At 40.9% G+C, this 22,299-nt stretch overlaps 1 protein-coding gene across 17 annotated transcripts in view; it reads right to left on the bottom strand.

The window, feature by feature from the left end:
* Nucleotides 1–8,992, bottom strand: part of MPDZ (multiple PDZ domain crumbs cell polarity complex component) — a 95,510-nt gene extending 86,518 nt beyond the window's left edge. For 2 of the 17 annotated variants that reach the window (XM_052776296.1, XM_052776295.1), the window contains exons 1-3: nt 8,862–8,992; nt 4,112–4,187; nt 3,266–3,432 (exon numbers count right to left, since the gene is read on the bottom strand). In XM_052776296.1, coding sequence (XP_052632256.1) covers nt 3,266–3,432; nt 4,112–4,127 — 183 coding nt within the window. In that variant the 5' untranslated portion in view covers nt 4,128–4,187; nt 8,862–8,992. The remainder of the gene's footprint in view (nt 1–3,265; nt 3,433–4,111; nt 4,188–8,861) is intronic. The other 15 variants (XM_052776311.1, XM_052776310.1, XM_052776300.1 and 12 more) reach the window with 9 other exon arrangements.
* Between the last annotated feature and the right edge of the window lie 13,307 nt (nt 8,993–22,299).

Raw genomic sequence — 22,299 nt, 5'->3', positions numbered from 1 at the left:
GAAGTGGTGGACAAGGGAGAGACAAAAAGGAAAGGAAGAGAAGCAGGAGAGGACTGCCATCACGGTCTGAGTATTTTCTTTAAAATATTTTATAAAGAAAAGAAATCACCATTGAAAAGTTCAAAACATCACAATATCTATTCTTCTTTTCTGTCACTCCCTTATCTTCAAACAACAAGACAGCTCTTCAGCATGACAAGACAAGCACTCACTGAAAAATAAGGATACAGAGAGGCAGAAAAAACCCTAGTTCCTTCAGTGCTCCTCAACTGAAGTGACTAGTGAAGTCAGGACGGTAATTCTCAAAAAAACATCCCTTTGCTGTCCCTAGACTTTTCCCACTCCAGTTCTCAACTTTGCAATGACAGATTTGCACTGCAAACAAATTTTGCTTGCTCGTTCAAGAAAAAAACTTCAAAGCACCTACCAATAAGCACCAAAGCATCAGAATTGCTGACTTCAGCATCATGCCTCACCAACATCCAGATGAAGCAACCTACCACTCAGTCCACACTACTCCTAACACAACTGCAAACTCAAGAGGCTCTTGTTAAGTACACAACAACAATGAAGGGGATCAATTTCCAACTAACTCACAGAATTTTTAGAGAAATGGGACAGCAAATCTGAAACACCTCCATGCATGCAGAAAAACACAGTTTTTCAGATCTTTTGGTGCTTAAAAGAACATTTATCTGTAGGGAAAAAAAAAGAAAAGGAAGTCTACTATTTAGACCACAAAAAATGGTAGTATCTCACTGGAATGCAAGGAATATTTCACTGCCAAAACTATGTATTTGTATCCTATTTTTTCCTAAGAAAACATGACAGATGTTTACAAGATTTGCCAGCTCATTTTCCAGACTCACTGCACAAATGTAAGATGGGGTTCTCATTATCATCTTTACGCCTTCCAGACACAGTGCCTCAAGACAGGAATATGCCCTACCCACAAATTTATTCAGGCCACTATAGGCCCACAAGTAGGTCTCACTTAGTGACCTACTTCTGCTGGGATGCTTGCAAGGAATCAGTTTGACTTAGAAAGTAAATTGCCATTATTGCTGCTCTACTCTCATCCTCTTTTTCAACCAACACTTTCCTTAAAGATGGCCATCTGAGAATTTTGCAATAGTCTTGTAGCTTTTTAAAAACTCATAAACTAATTAAAAACACAGGAGCAGTTTAACAGACTGTCACTTACACTTCACCTTGAGAAGAAACAGGCCCCCATTCAACTTTCAGTGCAGCTCATCGTGAAACATCACAAAAATTTAGCCATCTTAGTCTTGAGTGGGTAGAGACTGCAACACCTAGTCACTGCACAGCCCAGCACCACTTGTCATCCTGTCTCAAACACACCTCTGACTGCAAGTGCTTGGAAAACAACTTGTCTCTTTCCTCAGTCTGGCACAGCTTGGCCGAAAAGCCTGGTCACTATTCACATGCCTTGCAGCTTTCACCAATCTGTAGTTTAAAGAGTTTCAAGAGCACAGCACATTCACAGACATAAAAAGAAAACTAAAGGGTGTCCTTGAACAAAATTGAGCCTTTGACAATGCCAAGAAATGCGATTTCTTTAACATGACTGCCTATTTCATGATTTTATTCTTTGTCCTGTTTCAATATGCTTTATAAACATTTAAATAAAGCAAAGAAGAGACAGACAATCTCATGTTATATTGCAGGGAAGAAATGGTTCTATAGAGAAAATACAGGATACTTTTTGAAGAGCTGTCCCAAATCTAAGAATGGCCAGAAACATACATTTATTTGCACGTGCAAGTGTTCATATAAGCACTTATCAAGAAGGGAATTCACATCCAAGTAGCTCCCCTGTCAACTAGACTGGAAACGTACCATGCAACACGCACAGGCCACTAAAGTTACCAGACAGATAAACCTGCAGAGTCAGGGCAGAAGGTAAAATTGTTATTTGCTTTTTAAAAATTACACATCTGAAATTACCCATCTGTAGCATCAGCTGCTTCATTTTACTAATTTAGGTGTCTGTATTTAAAAAGAGAAGCACCTTTAACTTCACAGCTAATGTCTGGAAGTGAAAATTTAATTTGTCTTTTCACCAAATTCCCATTAATGCTTCAGGCACACTTTCGTTTCTCACTAAGTGTTCCCAGAGTCACCACCACATAATTCGCATAATTTCTGGTTGTCACTGTTAAATTCTCCTTGTCAAAGAGCAGAGCAAACAAACCCTCAGAAAGGCTTTTCTGCTACATTTTTTTAAATCACGCCAATGTCATCAAGTCTCTACATACCAAGCATGCAAAATCTGAAACGCATGGTCAGGTATAGCACTGTAGACACCATTCTAACTTCCTTCTTGTCTGTGCAAAATAGCATCAAGATAATCCACAAGAAGCAGTAAAGACCAGATCGTGCTCTTCTGCCACACAGTTGAAGTAGCGTCAAGATTGTGACGACTCCTCACCAGCCAGAGTCCAGTCAGACACCAGATGCAGCTCCACACGCCCAGCGTGCAGGAGCTGCATCCTCCCACTTTGGCATTTCTGCATACAGCCATCAAGCTGCCCATCTTGCAGGAGTCAACAGGAACAACTATTTGCAAAGCCAGATACACAGTTTAGTCCTAATTCAGTTACTGAACTCCTTTTTATATTCTTCAAGTTCTTATTCTGCTGATAAGGAAATTAAATTATAGTAACAAACAATCAAGTCAATATAGTCGAGTTGCTGCCCCTTTTCTCATCCTCGCCGAAGACATGCAGAAAAACAATACTTTTACTTAAAACCCTGAGCAAGGAAAAAGAAGGTAGGAGCTCTTGGTTCTCTTTGATCTTTTATTCCTACACAAAAAAAAATAGATTTTCATGTCCTTCTGAAGTCAACATTCCACAGCTTCCCTTATATATTCTCATGTTAGCAGGGTAAGACACAAGAGAGCAATAAAAAGCTCATAGGAAAAAAATCCTAAGATCTCATACAAAACATGTTCCTTTTGAAGGACAGAGACAGAAAGCCTAATGTTAATTCCCCAACCAGTATCACAATTTCCCTACCATGCACATCATAACTAACAAGCATAACAGAAAAAATACCTACACAAACTATGGGTCTCAAAAAATCCCAGAAATTCAATGGGTATGTCCCCCTCAGTTCCCTGAAGCTTTGGACCAGACATTTAATTTAGGCTATTTAATTTCACTATTCAACATGCAGAGACACACACATTTTTGCACCTTCTTAGCAATTTTTCTTTTGTGCCTGGGAGGCTGATCCTTACCTGATCTCTCAGTTGTTGAACAGAAGTCTGAAGGTTGAGAATTTGGTTAAAGAGAGGACTCTGCAGCACTGATTTCAATAAGCTCAGTTTCTCTTCATTTGCAATGTCACCTCGATCCCGAAGTTTTGCCTGTAAGCGCTCCATGGCCTGGAGGGCCCGATGTGTATCTGTAGCAATAATCATTCCTGGTCAGTAGCAGTTTAGAAACAGCCACATACAAGCACGTAACAGGTTTAAATGTATGCCTCTCTACTGTTTAAACTACAGAGGACTTGAATGGTTCAGTTCTGAACAAAAATCCCAGCCCAAACATGTCTAATGAATCAGGAAGTCAGAGGCAGAGCACAAACCAGAAGCCAACAAAAATTACATTTTTGTCCATCAAGAACTGGGCTGCAAAAGTGAAAAAGCCTTCATTAAAATTCAGTTACAGGAACTGTGTTTACAGACCACTCTAACCCACAAGAACTGGGTTGCAAAAGTGAAAAAGCCTTCATTAAAATTCAGTTACAAGAACTGTGTTTACAGACCACTCTAACTAAGCAGTGACAAAAATAGCCATAACAGAAAACAACTGTCTTTTTCATGTCAACTTTTTTAATTCTAGTAAAGATTAAAACAATGAAATCAAGACAACAGGCTAAAAATTAAATACACTAATCAAATGATGGTACACCTTTTGTTTTCAAATACAAAATACAAAAACCCAAATACATCATGTATTTCTAAGCACAATAGAATTTTTTTACAAAACCTCTCTCAGCAGTATATACCTGTGTCCTAAATCCATCATTCACACTTAATTTGGCCACAAAAATATAGTGATACAAACAAAAAAAAGATTACCAATTGTTTCCAACATGTTTTCTGCTTCTCAGCTTCTACTCCAATAATGGTAAGAGGCAGCAAATACAGTATTTCCCTGAAAAATAACAGAAAAGGAAAAAGGTCACATTTATAGAAGCACTAAGCTCTGAAGGAGAAGAAAAAAGCTTGACTTCTGAAAATAAGCAACAGCCCACAGAATAACAATCCACAAAAACTGTATCTCCTTGGATAATTAAAATAACCTCAGAAGTGACCATATTCTGAGTCACTTTGGAGCTTAAAACCTGCCTGAAAGTAGCTTTTAGGAATATGCTTTGTAATATTTTTGCAATTCCACACCAAAGCTGCTGTCTGCATACTGTTGCACAACACGTCCTGCATTGCTTTAATCAGAAGCTATGAATCACAGCTGTCACTGATACTTTTACACAGTTTCATTGCTTTCCTTTTCAGTGATTCATAAAAAAACCTTCCCTGTGGGATCAGTTTTCAAGCTCTATGTTGACAATTTCAGGTGCATGAGCCATAGCACATTTTTTAAAGTTGCCTTGTAAAAAGAAGTCACAAAGTCTTCATGCTACATAGGCTTGCAGGATTCCCACAGTACAGCTTCCACTATTAACGCCTACTGGAATTGAGACTCGGATCTGGATGACAGCTTGGTTTTCACCAGTGTGGGTTTCCAGGCAGGAAATTCTACACTGGGAAGAAGAAATTCTGAAATTGCTTTGTTTATTCTTTTTTGTTGCTTTTGGGGGGTTGTTTTTTTTTTATTCAACAGCGTGTCTGCAATTGCTCAGAAATTTGTAGTGACGGAATATATTTGGTGGAGATAGCTGAGAAGCGAGCAGTTCAAATATCACTGCACGTGTATGAACTGAGCTATGCATTTTACCATCTTATCTTTCATAATGGTGCCTTTGTTTTCTTGGTAATAGGAAAGCACTCCAGTATAGCATCCTGACTTGAATCTGGTGAGCTTACCAATATGCAGAGAGCTGTGATATTTAAGCACTCAGGAAAGATTATTTTTTCTTGAAACTTTGGAGAAAAATAGGGAAAGGAATGGTGTTGACAAGTCTCTGAGTAAGACAGCGTAACTAAAATTCAGCAGGACCATTAGTTAGAGAACCTGAGCAGGACAAGCATGAATTGATCCTCACAATAAATGCAAGAAAATAGCTGTTAACATAGATTCACTTAGAAGGGACACAAGCCAGGATGAACATTTTGACAAGCCTGTATTATTTGCAGTTTGTGCAGCAAACCCAATCAAGTGGGTTTAAAATGGTTTCAAATTCCATCGCCAAGACTTCCCTAGTTTCAATACACCTGAGGCTTTGTATCAGTTTATTTTATTGCATTTGAATTTGCCAATACATTGGTATAGAATCACTGATCATCCTTTTTACGACACAATGTACCACTTAGGGACAGATATTCAAACCCTTTGAACCTGACTTTGTTAAAGTAACCTTATTCCATGATCCAAATTACGCCCATCAGTAATAAATAAAACCAACCCTTTATGAATTTGTTTTCTCACTCGGCAAGGCAAATCCCAGCACATGACTACCAGATCTGAAAAACAAACCAAGTATCTTGTGTTTTCAACCTTGTCACTCTACAAAAACAAGACAAAAAAAATGTCTATTTTACATGGGAAGGGCTGGATGGGTTTATTTAAACATTATGAAGGAAGCTGGCTTCCTGAAAGCTTAATCACTCATAGCTTTTCCTTCTAAATTAACAAACTACTATCACTTCTTCTATGCAGCACCCCTATTTACAAATAGAGGCATTTATGTCATGTTCACAGGTGTTTTTCCCAGTGGTGATGCCAACCAAAGCAGTTCTTACACCATTCCATTTCTTCCTCTACAGCTGCTCTTGAGGCTGTGTTGTGGATGCAACCAGAGAACTGTGTGAAAAAAAATGATGTGGAGTATTCCTCAGTCATTTCAGTGCCATGATCCTGTTTATAACAGTACTATATGCACAAGCACATGGCATCGTATGTTCAACTCTCATCTTCTAAAGAAACCAAACAGGAAAAATACAGGGTTACTGTTCTTCTGCTTTAGCTCCCTGAGAACCTCAAGAAGACATGCAGCTGTAAAAAGTCCGTATCTTTTGGAGCAGCTGGATATTGCTTTATGTTATGATTCAACTTGCCTAAAATCTCATTTTTGGTGTGCTGTGAAAGGCATGTTTTGCAAGTGACAGTATGGACACGGTCACCACTGTGTTCATGCAATCCCAGAGGTATGAACTCTGATGATTTATAATGGAAGCTTTCTAAAAGGAGACACAAGTCCTAAACATACTCTATAGATGGAGATGATCCTATCTAATTTGCAATGAAAAGAAGTCCTTAGCTCTGCTAAGACACTAATGATATACTTCCTATTTACCTCATGTTTTAGAGGTAGGAATACTGCTCCAGAGCTATCTTAGCATCAGGAAATCCATTTTTAACTCTCAGTTTAATTCTCCTTATTTTGTGTTTATATTAGTGGGGAATCCCTCCTCAGCTGACCAGATTAATGCTTCTGTCGACTGCGGCACTAAGCAGGAGCAAGACTGAAACTGCTGTCAGGATGTTTTCCTTCAGGATGCTTCCTCTGACACAGAAGGCACACCAGCATTTCTACATGTCGCAGTCCAAGATGACCCCTGTACACTCGGCCCACACTCTGAAATGGCGAAAAGCCACGTGACTGTGCTCCTGCTGTGTTACATCCATGCTAACAAGTGGGATCTGTCAGCACCAGCTCAGTGGCACATTAACATTGCCGAAGTACAGGGCAAGCAAGCACACATCTGTCCAAAATGCACCACAGAGACATACCCATAACCACCACCCACTACAGCTGCAATTCCTGGCCTTTAAACCAGCTTGCTTCTAGATATTTTAACAATAATGTGCTGGGAAGAAGTATTGAGGCATGCATGATTATTTGTTGAAAGGCATAAGCCTATTATTTGCTATAGTGAATATTTTTATAATGCCATCACAGACTTCTAGATGCACAAATGGGAAGTTTAGTTCTGATTATATCATTCTGCATACTCCTGGCACTCTGTATCACAGGAGTCTGAAGCCAAAACCAGCCCTTCTATACATGACACAAATAGTGTTCACGCCTCAAACAGCTTACTAGCTTAGCTCAAAGCAGATTTAACTATTTTTGTATTTCAGTGCTAAAGTTTGTTAATCTCTTCACAGTAATAAGAACAAAGACTGACAAAGTTAGACCTTTTTATTTGCAACTTGAAGAAATACTGTTAAATGAATAGCAAGTTAAATTCACTTCCAGGTTTTTAAAGGCACAGGTGGGTTTAAAAAAAAAAAGGCACCTTCTCCTCCTGTTTTACAACAGGACAGTAGAAAACACAAGTAATCTTAAGACAGGTACATGGTGAGAAACATGACATCTTCTACTGAGCATGCACAAAAGTTAAAGATGATCCCTTTCAAATCTGCACTTCTGAAATTTGATTCTTCCCAGGCTAACCAAAAAAATGTGCTATATACACACTTCTCCACTCTTTATGCTGCTGTTCTTCTGTAAGGTCAGCTGCCAGAAAACAGTTGGCATGCTGCAGCTCTGGTTTCTTTGTGCCCACTCCTAAAACACTAAAATCCACGGGTGTCAGAATTTTAAACAACAGACATGAAATTTGGGTTAATCGCCTCCTTTCCACTACAACCACGCAAACCACTCAGCTAAACAGCCAAAAGATTCATGAAAAGGGAAAGATGACCCACTTCCAATGACTACTCCTTCACACCTGATCATGTACTTCCTACAAGGAAACTTACTCTGTTTCATTGACGGATACTCTCTCTCTTATTTCACAAAGCCATTTCAGATAATAGTCCAGAAACCAACGCTCATAGCACTGGATTAGCTAACATGCAATGCCAAAGATAGAAAACCTAGTAATAGGCTTTGTCCTGCAGCTCCTGCATTACTTTAAGTGCTCTGAGGATACAGAGGAAATGCCTACCTTAAGAGTGATCTCTAGGCCCAAACTTTGGCTAGGAGTTGCTTGAGATTACAACTAAACCTGTTTCAATTAAGCAGCACAGTAATCACAACATGCATTTTATAGCTGCTAAAAAGAGTATTTCAAAACTTCTAATCTAAATTTAAACACCTGGGTCTGGATTTGGCTGGGCTAGAGATATCCTTTCATACTTGATTTTTATGCCCTGTCATTTCCCTCCCCTGCTTTCTGGCTATCACTCAAACAGCATGTTGTGTTAGAACAGCCTGGCGCACGAATGGAAACCAAACCACACAGGAAGTGGAAGATACTAATTTCTGCTAAATCTTCTGCTTTGCCTGCAATTTCCAGGAACTCTTCTGTTTTGCCCAGTTACCTCCCGTGCGCTGGCTGCCATCCCTGGGAAGAAAACTAAGGTGATCCCCAGACTCTTTGCAGGGAGTCTTGTCAATATAAAGACGGCAGAAACCATTCACAGTAAATGAAAGATCTCACGCTTTTCTATGTATTCTTCCACTGTCACAAAGGCAATTTTGCTGTTGCATAAAGCACTTTCTAGGATTATGAGCAATATTACAAGGACTTGACAACTGCAGCCTGACTGGTATAGCCTTCACTACTTGTAATGAAAGAGATACACATACTTGAGCACGCACCAAAAGGGTGTGGAATTAAATGTGGGGGAGCAGTGACCAACAGGGAAAGGAGATAAAAAGTAGAAAGGAAGAAAGAAGGGGAAAAAAGGCTAGCCTACCATTTTACTGACAGGACATAAGCTTGCCAAATTAACATCAACCACTTAGTTTCATCAGCCAAGAGACCCTGGACTGCACGCTTCTAGATGACAGAAAAGAGAACTGATTCAAATTAAGGATTTAATACAAGCAAAATTAATGTGCAGTGTTCCACAAGGAACAAAGCAGATTTCCACTGACTACCTAGAACGTAACAGGCAAGAACGAGAAGCCTGAAATTTACATTTAAAAGCTATGCTAATAAAAATTGTTCTGAAACATTCAAAGCAGAAATAAAAAGGCAGTTCAGAAACTAATGCACAGCCTACATTAAGACTACAAGCAGTACTGCTTGAAAAGTGATGTTTCTAGCCTCTTGAAATTTAGCACAACGCTGAATGCATCAAAGAGATGACAGTAGTGGCTCTGTATGTTAAGTACTGTGATAGAGCTGACCAGCACCATGTATTTGGAAGCAACTATGAAAACAGAATTCTGAACACTCAACTATTTTTAAGCTTCTGTACACATCACACTAATGTCTTAAGGAAACTTACAATGCTTTTGGATAAACAAGCAGCCTGTTCGCTGTGTTTAATTAATAACGTTCCGTAACACTGTTAAGGAGCCCTACATGAGCATGGTATCCATGTTAGCTGATGTGCAAATTAAAACTGCAACAGGGAAATGGGCCTAAACTATACCTAATGCTCTCACCTACTGATAAACCTGTGTGGTACAGGGTATTCAAAGGTATTTTGTAAAGAGTATTGCAAAAACAACAACATAGTAGGGGAAATATTTCTTGTAGGGGTTGGGTTTGGGGGGAATTTTTTTGGTTAAGGAAACTAATAGATCACCTTTCAGTAAATATTTTAACTTGAGATGAATGGGAATCACTTTCTTCTAACTTTTGAAATACAGGATTAGCTTCAGAAACTGAAAAGCAACTTTTCAGTATATGCACAATACATGCGACACTACATATACTGAATTAATGTATGAAACCCAGGCATGGTTAATACTGCCTCTTTATGTTTTCAGCATAGGCAATTGATTACCATATTCATTAAACTCAGTTAAACCTGATGAAACATAGTTCCTTTAACAGTTGCACCTCTTAACATATACTGGATTCTTCAGAGAGGTAACAGCAGCATACATAAATGAATAAAAGAGAAGCCCCATTGAACAGTTGCCAGTAAGCTTCAACGAAGAGTCGCCATTTTCCTTACAAACTGAAAACACAAACTTCTCTTTGTATATTGTGATAACAATGAGCAAGTAATGCAGGAAATCATTACAGCACGTAACAGACTACCATGCAAGGTGTCTCAGATGCAAGGACAGGGTCTGAAAAGCCTACGAAAGAAATATTCCAATACTGTCTAGGCAAAAATGGTGTACTTATATATTGACTTGTTGGGAATGCCAATGGTGAAACAAAACTGTCCTTACCAATGATGACACAGTATAATGCCAGCATGGCATTGTATTGGCTTAAACTGCTTCAGCAGGATGCTCAAATATAAAGCCAATTAGAAAATTTACTGGATATACTCCACAGAATTGTAAATTTTCTTACATGAAACATGGAGCAGATAATTTAAAAGGTCTTTATAATGGCTCTCAATACACTGATTAAAGTGTTATCTATTAAAACAAAACCATTTACAGCGATCTGCGTGACTGAGAAGTTGTATGGCATTCCTCTCTGAAGAATTCACAGAGCCAGATGGAATATAAAGATCATCCATCAGTAAGTAGTGCAGTTCTCTTTTCCATAGTGCTGATACTGATCTAACTTTCCTAGTGCACTTTTGTGCAAAGAGAAGGGAGAATGTATCCAGTTCCTGATGAAAAAGCTTCTTGAAAGCACAAAGGAAGCCGTTAGAAACAGCAGTGCTAATCAGTAAATGTTACATGCATGTTACCATTAACAAGCCACGGAAACACAAAAAATATATATACTAAAAATGGATAATAATTTTGAAAAGAAAAAAACAAGGTGATGTCTTCTGTCATAAAAAATGTTGCTAGTTAAGGTGGGTATGTCCTTAGATATTTTCATTCTGCATTCTTTTCTTCTAATGTTACATTACTTTCCATCTACACAGGAGCATCAAATAACATTTCCCAAAAATGTTTTACAACCTTCCCCTTTTCCAGTTTAGATTCTTCCCTCCCAAAAAGCTGTTATCTTGGAAAACGCAGTGCTGATATGGAAACCACAAGGCATTACACAATAGACTTCTGCAACGGCAGAATTCAGACCCTTCAGCTTGATGACAGTAAATCACTGCTCTGCTCCACCAAGAGACTCCGCTACACTTCCTGGCACCGAAGCCAGTAAGGACATTTTCTGTTCAACAGCTTACGCTAACAAAACCTTCTGCACGTGTTAAAAAGTAAAAACATAAAGGGATGAGACAGTGTTTAGAAAAGCGAAAGAAAAGGGGAAAAAAATAATACATTGTTCAGCCAAATGGCAAAGCAAATCTCTTAAATGAGGTACACGGAGTTCAAATGGTCGGCTTTGTCAGAGTTTTACTTTTTCTTTCCTCCTATTACTCTTTCCGGTAAACGTAGGGAAGTAACGGCAGCAAGCGGGTACACCACACGAGACACAAACCATCCCAAAAAGCAGATCCTTTCCTTTGCACAACCAGACCCATCACAGGGCACAAGCGAGGCTTGCGCCTCGCCCCTCCGCCTCCACTTTGCCAAAACGGTCACGTTTACATGCAGACCGGTGGTGGGGGGATGCTGCAGGGCTACAGCGGGCTCCGGACCTGCGAGAAGCGCCAAGATCAGCACGGCAACAGGTACCGGCACGGGCACCCGAGGACTCGCCCCGCCAGGAGCCCGCACACCCGCCGCGGAAGAAGCCGCCGGCCTCGCTGGGGCCCCCGGACCGGCGCTGCCTCCCAGCGAGTCTCAACGCCGCCGACCGCAAGCGCCGGGCGAGGGCCGCGGCGTCGAGGACCCCCCCGCCCAGGGCCGCGGCCGCCCGCAGGTCTATGGCGGCAGCAGATGCGGAGACCTCCCCCGGCACGAAATACTCCCGCTGGCGTTAAAAGGAGAAAAGGGTGGTGGAGGGGGGGGCGGACGGCGGCAGAGCTCCCTGCAGCAGCCGGTGGGGGAGGCCGGGCTTTTGTTTACGCGAGGACGGCTCCCCGCCAGGCCGCCCGAGCCCACGGACCCACTGCCTGCCGCAGGCCGGAGCCGCAGGCCGGAGCCGCGGCCCGGCCCCCAGCGCCGCTCCCCGCCGCCCACGGACAGCTCGGCCCGGGGCGAGGGGGGGGGGGGACACGACGACGGGACAACAGGCTCAGCCCCCCCCCCCCCGCGCCGCTCCACGGCCTCTGTCGTCCTCCAACCACCCCCACCCGGGCCCCGGGCCCCGGCCAAACCCGCCGGACCAGCAGAACAATAATAAATAAAACTTGGCGGGGTGAATGTGTTTTAAAAGGCCGCTCAAAACTCCAGCGACGCGGCGGGCCCCTCCCCGCCCTGCCCGCACCCCGGGAAGACGACACCGGCGAGATCACCCCGCTCCCCGGCCCGGCGCCCCGCTTACCCCGGCGGCCCGACCCCCGTTCTCCGCCGTCGCCCTTCCCGCCCCCAAGTAACGGCGCCGAGCCGCGCCGCGGGGGAAGCGCGCTCAGGCACGCCCCGGCGGCCTGAAACCTAATCCTGCCCCGCCGCCCCCCCCCCAGCCCGGCCCCGGCCCCAGTCCTCCCCCCCCGCCCGCGCCGGCGGGTCTCCGGTCGCAGCGCTCCCCCCGGCGCGGCCGCCCGCAGCGCGGAGCCCGCCGCCTGCAGCGGGACGGCGGCCGCATCCCGACAGCGGGGGGGGGTGGTATCAAGGGGGCTGGGGGGAGGGCACGTTTGCGGGTTTCCCGGTCCGCTGCCTCCCTTGGCGTGTCCGGTTGCGTCGCGTCGCAGCCCTTCCAGCCAAGTTTCTCTCCCCGCGGCTGCGGGCGAGGCGGCAGAGGGGGCCGAGCGGCGGAGCGCACGCCTTGCCGGGGATGACACCGAGAGGCTGGGCTGCCCGGGTTCTCCTTCCCGGGCCGGTGAAACGAAGGCGGCGGCGGCGGCGGTGCGCTCACCCCTGGCTCTTCCAGGTGGTGCCGTGCCTCCTCCGGCTGGGCCTGGCCCTGCAGTGCGCCGAGGGGCTGGCTGCCCCGTCTTGCTGCGCGGCTAGCCCCCGCCGTAGCCCTTCTGGTTCAACAAGACGAGCCTGGGCTGGAACGGAGGAAAATGGGAAATGTTTGGAAATGTTAGACAAAAAAAAGAAACCACAAGCAGTCCGTGATGAAGTTAGACGAAATGATGAGTAAGGTCATAGGGCTAAGGAAAGGATTTTTCCCTGTAAGCAAGAGCTGGTTAGCGTCTTAACTAAAAGTAAGGAAGATGCTGTGTCCATTTCACGTCTGTATGCACATCATAAGAATAAAGCACGTAACGCGGGAGTGTTTGCAATGACCACAAAAAAAAAAAGTTCTGCAAGAAGTGGAAGTATTTTACTGTTTGTTAACTTTGCTTCGCTTTGCAAACGTCCTCAGGATCACGGTCTCCCCTTTTCCTTGCCAGAAGGTAATTCTTTGTCGCAGATGCGCTCGGGCGGCTCGGTTGAAGTAACACCCTGCACGGGGAGGGGAACCCGGGCTGTTCTGCTGGGCACGTCGGCCCTGGCTCTGCAGAGGCTCGGTGCGCTCTGCATCGCCTTGCCTTCTGGTTTGGCTTTGTTCTTTCTCCAAATGGATTTTAACTGTAAGCGTCATCATATTCAAGTGATAGTTGTTTGGGGTGGGGTTTTTGTCCTACAAACAATTTAAAGAAAGTTACTGGTTTGGAAATAGAACGGAATACTGCCCTATTTATTTGAGAGAGGATCAATAAATGCAATCCCGGTACAAACACTTTTACAAGCAAAACATCTATCATGTAAACTTTACGAAACAAAGCTCTTTGTACATTGCATGGATTTTTTTTTTTTTGAAGATTAACTTCTGAAAAAAAGTTGACCCTCCAAACAATATTTCTCTTCCTTATTACAGCTGGAAGTTTGAAGAACTCCAAATGATTAGCTGCCTTTTCCTCTGCGGTATATTAAAATATGCATGTAATTACACCTGTTTAACAATCACTTTTCCACTTCTTAACTAAGGAAAAATAATTTTCAAGATTTTTTTCACAGGTTACATTGTTCGATCCAGCATGTGCTGGTGAGCATATTGCTTTTTTAAATGAAATATAAAGGCTCTGTTTGCTACAGCTAGGACATGGAATGTCCCACAGGCTTTCTGTGTTACATGAGCCTTTACTGAATCCAGAATGAAATCTTTAAAATAAGGTACAATTCGTTCGCATGTATCATTGTTCAATAAATAAGCCACAGTAGATTAGATGAGTGCAAAATCAGACAACTATTGTTATTTCTTCTGTTGCTCAGGCTTTAACCATTGCATCCCACTGAAGTAAAATACAGTGACTCTAGTAATTTTATTTGGAGCTAAAACCAGGTCAAAATTAGGTGCAATGGTACTTTACTCCTGATGTATAACAACTTCAGCTGTGTAATAGTTCTTCCCAGTGCAATTTGTGTTTGTATGGGATATACCGTTCAGATAACTTTTTAACATGCAAACTGCTATTCTCAAGTAGAATTGCATTTTCAATTATATTCAGATTTTGTCAAGTCCCTTGAAGTACATATTAAGTAGATTATACCTACTGAAGTTCAAAACATCACGCTACCTTAGGCTGTGCATGTATTAAAAATATTTGCCTGGGTATAATTATGCTAACATAGCTGTACCCACAAACCTAGCCCTTTTGGTAAACATACAGCACATCTGTAACGGGAGTTTGCATCACAGTAACATAATGAGTTCTCACGTACAGTAGCTGATGACTTACGAAGACTCATGCAGACATAGGTCTAGCAAATAGCAAGGCAAACTATTAGGGGTTGGAATACACTAGTGGTCTTGCGGATATACCTGCTAATAGGTTAGAAAGGTAACTAGGAAGACATCAGCAATTACTGTTTACTCATTTCTTCTTTTTGCCAGAAGTGTTATCAAGTAGGACAAAAAGATAACCATTTCACTGATTCCACAATGAGGAAACTATATTACCTCTACAACCGCTTCCCAGAAAAAGAGGGTCTCAAAGTATTAATGATTCTCCAGGGTGGGTTAAGTAACGTACAGTGACACATGATGTTTAAATTATGTCATGGCTTCGTTAGTGTACTGTGGCCTTTAATGTTGTGTAATTTTTAGAGATGCTGACATTAAAATGTCCTTAAAATATGAGGAAAGAGAATCTACTTTGTATTTCAAGTCTCAATGTGTTTACAAACTAGAAAATAATTGATGTATCTGCATACATTTATCCATGTGATTTTAAATAAAAACTGCAAGCAGTTTTTTAAAACATAAGCTTTCTTCAAACAACCATTACAACTACAAAATCCATAATATAATATTCTGTCAGAAAGGACTCTTAAGGAGAGGATGAAGGGGAACTAAAACATTTTATGTTATCCAGTATTAATCTCCAGTAATATTTCATTTCTCAGGCCAATTTATAATATACTCATGGTAGAAGTATCAATATTGGATGAGATATCTGCCTTCATGATTTACTTACTGATGGTAAAATAGCAGCGGTTAATATTAATGATGTACTGCTTAGATTTATTAGAAAACATGAAGGAGAAGTAAACTCAGAAAAAAAGTCATAACAAAAATAACAGGGGCGCCAAAAACAAGGCTATGTGTCCATTAAATCATTCATCAGACCACTGTTGGGAACGCAGTCTTTTAAAATAGTAATGGGAACAGGATCTAGCAAATGAAATGAGAGTGAGAGTCTGATCCTGCTCTGAGTTGCAAATATTGACTTCACTGTGAGAAGGATGTTGCCTGTGAAACGCATTTGACAACATTTATGGAACAAGTCAATTTATTTCCTAACAAAAAAGATGCATTCACAACAGTAATTGTTTAGTTTTATCTCTGGGTATTATATTTTGGTATGGGCATTGGTATTGCATGCCCCACTGTAGAATGGGTAGAATATATCTTTTAGGGACCTAGAAGAATTCTGAGAGGAAGGACTCAGAAATATTTGTATATTTTATATTTATGCTTGAAAAATTCCATCTCTGAACTTAGAGTAAAACATAAAAAGAGACCAAAAAACCCTTTTCATAAGGACTACCTTAATTAAAAATTGAATACATTTCTGCTTTTATAAGCTTATCCTTCAATATTACACCATCATTTGGTTAATGTATATTCATGTGTATTTATGCACACATAGACACAATATTACACTTTTCAGCAGAGCATTTACTCAAATTTTAGGTTAAACACAACTAATAGCAATCTTCCTTGTTAGAAAATGGTCATAATTATTATAGATCAAATTTTATTCCCAGATGCGTAAACAAAGAGTAATCCATTGCATTAAGTGGAATTAAACTGTAGAAAACCAATCTGAGATCAAAGGTAACTATGATCCTAATTGCTATAGCTGCAAATCTAAATATATTAACTATGTGGTTATGCATTCTATCCTTATCTATCCAAATAAGGCTGGATCACCATCTTTCTTCTTTTTTATGGAGCTCTTTAGAATACTTTTGTACTACATTTTCCAGAAGTTACACTAGCAGAAGCATACAGTCAAATTAAATGTAACACTCTTCTCCTCCATCACCTCAACATAAAAGCTATGCTTCAAAAGTCAGATGGCAGGAAGTAGCTATGCAGTTGGAAGTTAACAGCATGCATGTTGTTATGCAGAGTTAAAATTAGGAACTTTCTCTTAACTTTGGTGCTTGGAGTTTATTCAATTTTTGGATTATTATGCTGGCAAGTAGAGAATATTAGTTTCATTTACTGGAGCATACATGTTGGCAAGAACGGTGCATAGATTTACATTTTAAAGGTTTTTAGGGAAATTGTCTCCCCTGGGGACATACTTCATAACTGTTATTATTGCTATTGGAGGTTACACATGTGCGTAGAAGAGGAAGTATGCCCCGTAAGGTAAAACGGAGTAAAAAAATCATAAAAGGTATGTTAATTATTTATAACTACAAAACAAAATACTTGAAATTATGGCAAATTAAAAGGGAATTTATTTACACACAAACAGGATTGTTTAAAACCACAGGCCTTGCCCATAGCAGAGAAGTGAAGCCAAGTAAGTGACAAAGCATATTAACCTTATCGTAGATTTTTCAGACACATAATACCTATAAGGAGAGTCTGGTTTTGTCAGATTAAGGCTTTTTTTTTTTTTTTCCAAATGTTGTGTTTTGCCTAAGGTGACCACATATTTGACAGACCCTACTCTCAGAAAATCTAATTTAAAAGGCTTTTTTCAGAAGTGCCTCAAGGGACACAGTCCAGAGCAACATGTGGTCAGGGGTACTTGTCAATGCAACAGTTGTTCCAGTATTTAAAAGACAAGATGATATCTCATTAATAAATTTTGTGTTAGAAAAATTCATTGGTCCTATGTGAGATTTCCTTGAGTTTTAAAAAATTCAGAATGGGAGGAACTGACCTGACTAGTTCAGGAGTTTGTATGCAGCTGATGATGTTGAAGTTATGTATTGAAAATGATAGCACCTCTTCCCTAAGTGCTGGGATATCAGAACAGGGATATAAATTTATCTGAAAAATTGCCATGTAATTAACCAGTTTTACAGCCAGGTGAACTACAGAACATTAGATGGGAGGGAGCCATGTTTATAGGAAGAAAAGGAAATATTTCTCTGGCAGGTTGATTTATTTTCAGACTAAATCCTCTTGAAGATGAATTGGTTAAACTAAAGTAAAGCAGAGCAGTATGTATAGATCAATTTGTCATACGGGTCTGCAGTTTATCACTGTCCAAATAGGTTGTATTTTCTTCGGTATGCACTGTTTAGCTATCAGTGGGTCTGAGATCCTGCCCTACACAGCACATGACGCAGATTAGCTTTAAGAGTGTATGTCAACTTCAATTCTTGGCTTCTGATCCAAACTGTGAAATTGGAGAGATGTTTCTGTTTCAGTGCTTTTCAGAGTTAAAAGCTTAGGAAAAATACAGCTCTACATTTGCAATCTCGAGCCTTTTGTTCTCAGAAATAGTCATGATATTACCCATTTTGGATAAACCATTCCCTACCTATTGGACTATCAAAATGGTATCTCCCAGTCTCAGACAAGGACCAGCATCAGAGTTGTAGTCAGTCTGAGAGGGCAACGAAGATTTACAGATCGCTTTGCCAAGTCATTGTGTATACAGAGAGATCTTGCACACAACCATCCTCCGTGACCTTCCACAGATGCTTTTTCAAAGGAGCTGTTTCCACGTGGCTTTTCGTGATCTCTCTCAATTTTAAGTTATGTGTAGAGAAGAGGCTGAAACGTACATTTGTGTCCTTCTTTCACCTTATCTATGATGTGGCTGCACTTTGGTTTAGGACTAAAACTATTAGTATTACCAGCATTATTAATATGTAGCTGAGTTGAATAGCTGATTATTACAGACTGAGAATTACCAACACAGTGTTGGCGTTGGTGTCAGTATGGAGACTTTGAGTCTAAAATCCAAACATGCCAAATGCACATCCCTCTGCCTAGTAACTTGAAAACTATATATTGCTCATTCAACATCAGCCCAGTCATTTGTGAATGGCAGGTGACATACCCAAAGGAAATAGCTCTGACCTCTTGAAGAGGCTGCCCAGGAAAAAGGCTTTATTAGCTATTATCCCTGTCATCCTGTACCAATGCTATTTTGTCTAGCAAGATCAAAACCTGTAAAAACAGGAAGAGTGGGGGGACCTTTTCCCATATTGAGAATATCTCCTATTCGGTGAGCTGGATGAAAAGAGGAAGCTTCTGGTGCTTTGTGGTACAGACTACTGGCCCAGGCATGAATGAACATGTCTGTAACTGAGTTCTTAAGGTCTCAGGCAGGTTCTCTGATGTAAAATCCTTACAATTTGCTTTGATTGGTGCTGGACTTGCCTTCCTCTGTATGTGCTTGGCTGCTGTAAAGGAGTTCTCCGTTCCTACACACCACCAAGAAAGTACTAGAAAAAACTGAAAAAACCACAGTGAGGAAAGAGGCTTGAACTGACTAAAAGACATAAAAAGGTTAGTGTTTCTGGAATAAACCCATTTATGCAAGTATCTGACAACTGAAAGGTCCATTTTACTTAATTCTTAAATAGGAGTTTAGTACTAAGTGAAAATCGCTTTAGCAAATGAAACAGATATAAATTTAGTTCAACTGTACTCTCACCAACATTAAAAAAGCTATGTTAGAGCAGGAAGCTGATTCAGTAAATCACTTTTTTCTGTTAAACTGCACTTTGGTTTAGGTCAGCTGCTTCTCTTATAGATAAGGATTCCTTCTCACAGTGGTATTGCCATGAGGAGCTCTTAAAGGCTTTGACATGAAATGTGAAAATTTGCCCTTGGCTCTTCAGTAAGTGCCAGAAACTTTCATCATAAGTAAAAATAAGAATGAATATTCCATATGAGAACACAAAACTGTAGTAAGCTGAAGCCCTCACTTTCAGCAGTAAAATGGTTGCCCATCTGTACTCACAACCTGTATGCAGAAAACAGTTCATTTTCTAGCTAGATGGTGTTGCCACAGTCATTGGCTAAGTCTCCATTTTCTTTCTCCAGCCTTTTAAGGATTCATACAGTGTGCAGAGCACAGGACAAGATCTCAAGGCACTCATAAACTTCCTCCAGTTTTCTGGCTTGAGCCAACATCAGGTCTACAACCAGTCAGAATCTCAAAATGTGTTATGCGAAGACAGGCTCAGATGAGCTGCAATTTTTTTTTTCATCATATGGTTGCCTTTTAATTTTTGTTGCCAAGGGGACAAACCAAGAGGAAATGGATTTAACAACTGAAAAGTGATGAATTTTAAAGCTGCTGTTAATAATATTTGAACTCTGAATCTAATTTGTATGCAGGAGGAATGAAGAATAATAATGTAATTTTAGAAAATAAACTAAACCCAACTAAACAAAAATCACCCTTTCCCTCCCATGCTCTTCTCTCATGTCCGTATCATTTGAGAACTTGAGCCTTGAAAAAAAGAACTCTAAATGCCCAGGCAACTACAGAAACATGGGAAGGTAAAGGCACAAAAATATTGAACCTATTATATCTCATACCCCTGTATTACCTTAACATACACAGATGTTCTTGAACATCAAGAAGCTGCTGCAGACAGCAAGAGAGACGTTCCTACACCTCCTGCTCCCCCTTGCGTGTTTTACAATAGGAAAGACTTGACAAGAGGGACAGGAGGGAAGCTGGCAGCAGGAGAAAAACCCTTGTAGTTTTTAGGACTGCTCTTTGCATAAACTAGCTTGGACCACTAGTTTGCATGCAACCACCTGCCCTGCAGCACAGATCCCATCATCCCGCTCATGTGGCTACAAGCACCCTTTCTCCTTCCCTCTTCCAGCTTACTGTGTGTGTTCTCCTTTTCTGGGACCCAATGCATGAGAACTAGTGTGAACTTCACTGCAGGAACATTGCTGCTGCCTTCACACATCTGTGCCTGCAAGGTCACCCTCACTGCAGACATCTTCTGCAGATGATTTTTCTAATAATGCCACTGTGCTTTTCCTCTGTAGTGAAATAAATGTTGGATCTGGGTATTGAAACTATCCTCAGAAAAATTAGAGAGAAACAGTTCTTACATAATTTACTCAAGCTGGAGAGATCAAAAAGCCTTTTTCCAAATCTCTGTAAGTACCTAGAGAAGTCTACCAGTATTGTTACTCCCAACACTCAGCCCCCATCCAGGTCTGCTGCCTGGGTCTTCACACCTTGAGATCCATCAGCATTACATTTGTGACATTGAATTTACCTAGATGACTCCATCTTTCTTTCCTGATATACTTTTGTTCTACCTTCAGGTACACCCTGCTAGAATTCATAAATCAGACATTTCTCTATCTGATTTTGAGGACTGTACCCAGACTTCTCTCTTAGAAGATATACCTTCCTGCCCAGGTACCACTTGGCACTCAGACAAATGAATCAAGATCCTTCTTGGAAGGGATTTAAACTCACATTTCTTGCAAAAATAACCTAGACTGTCCTAGCTAATGGTGTGCTGAGTTGGCCACAGTCCCTGCATTTGATGCCGAGATTGTTCCATCTCACAGCCCTCATACATGGCATTATTGACATTTAAAACCAGAAGTATTTAACCTAGCTCACTCTGGAAATGTCATAGTAGTGCCCTTGATCAAGAGACCCCTCAGTCCAAACAAAGGGAGGAAAGAAAATTAAATCAGGGTCTGCTACACTCCGGGTGGAGGGTCTGCCCACTGAATTATTCTGTGTATATGTGGACATCTCTACGCTGCACAAAAAGGAGCAAGCTTTTGTTTCAGGTATCAACTAGCCAGAGAACTTCATGATCCATAAACCTTACATGATAGGAAATGCCTCAGTCTGAGGAGGGAGAAAGATTTGAATACCCTTGTCTATATTCTTCCTTGCTAAGTCAGCTTTTGGCCCAGCATCATTTTGTAATGCAGCAAATGTTCCCTGCCTGTGTATGGCCCTGGAAGCCATAGCAAGGAGCAGGCATCTAATATGTTTGCAAGCACATACTAAGCCCAACTAATCACATTTTCTTTGGATCCAGGTGCAGATTCGTTACCTTCTACTTTCTGTCTCAGGAAAAACATCCATCTCTTACTTCATATAATTCTCTCAGCTTTGGGAACACCTTTATTTGAATCTTTTTGTACGAACTGTAAAGGAAATGCTCTAAATACTTTGAACAGGCAAATTTATCTTCCAATAGTGTAATAAGACTTACTTTGCCTCTGCAATTTTATTCAGGAACAGTATGTTTATACCCAGTTATAAACAGTTTTGAGAAAAAAAATATATATACCAGTTTTGTCTTCTGACTTTCAGCTGCCTCAAGCTTTCATTAAGCCATAAGCATCAGCAGTCTGATAGAGGAGTGTGTACCAAGTACAGGAGTGACAGTCCTGCATTGCTTACAAGGGTATCTTCCTTACAAGTGTGGCAGGGGATAAGTGATTTTTCAACCTTGATGGGAGATTTGAGAAATCAAATTTTCTGTGAGAACATAAACACCTTGTAACCCAGAGGTACTGAAGATACTCGCTAAGACCAGGGGGGGAATTGCAAAATCTAGAAATTAAGGAATTTGAACATCTGTTAAAACTCACTAAGTGTTTCTCCAATGAGTGAAATAATAAATCTGATTGATAGACTTTCAGCATAGAAGCTTGGAGAGAATCAGCGAAAGAGATTTATACTTCAAATTAATTTGGCAGATGGCTCAAAAAAGGGTTTTTAATTTCTCTTCAAAATTATAAATAAATCAGTTGTACACCCAAGAGAAACTAAGAGAAGTTTA

The sequence above is a fragment of the Harpia harpyja genome, chromosome Z (genome assembly GCF_026419915.1).
Source record: "Harpia harpyja isolate bHarHar1 chromosome Z, bHarHar1 primary haplotype, whole genome shotgun sequence".
In the NCBI taxonomy this organism is placed as follows: domain Eukaryota; kingdom Metazoa; phylum Chordata; class Aves; order Accipitriformes; family Accipitridae; genus Harpia; species Harpia harpyja.
The sequence above is the reverse complement of the archived record's forward strand: the minus strand, read 5'-3'. Positions and strand labels throughout refer to the sequence as shown.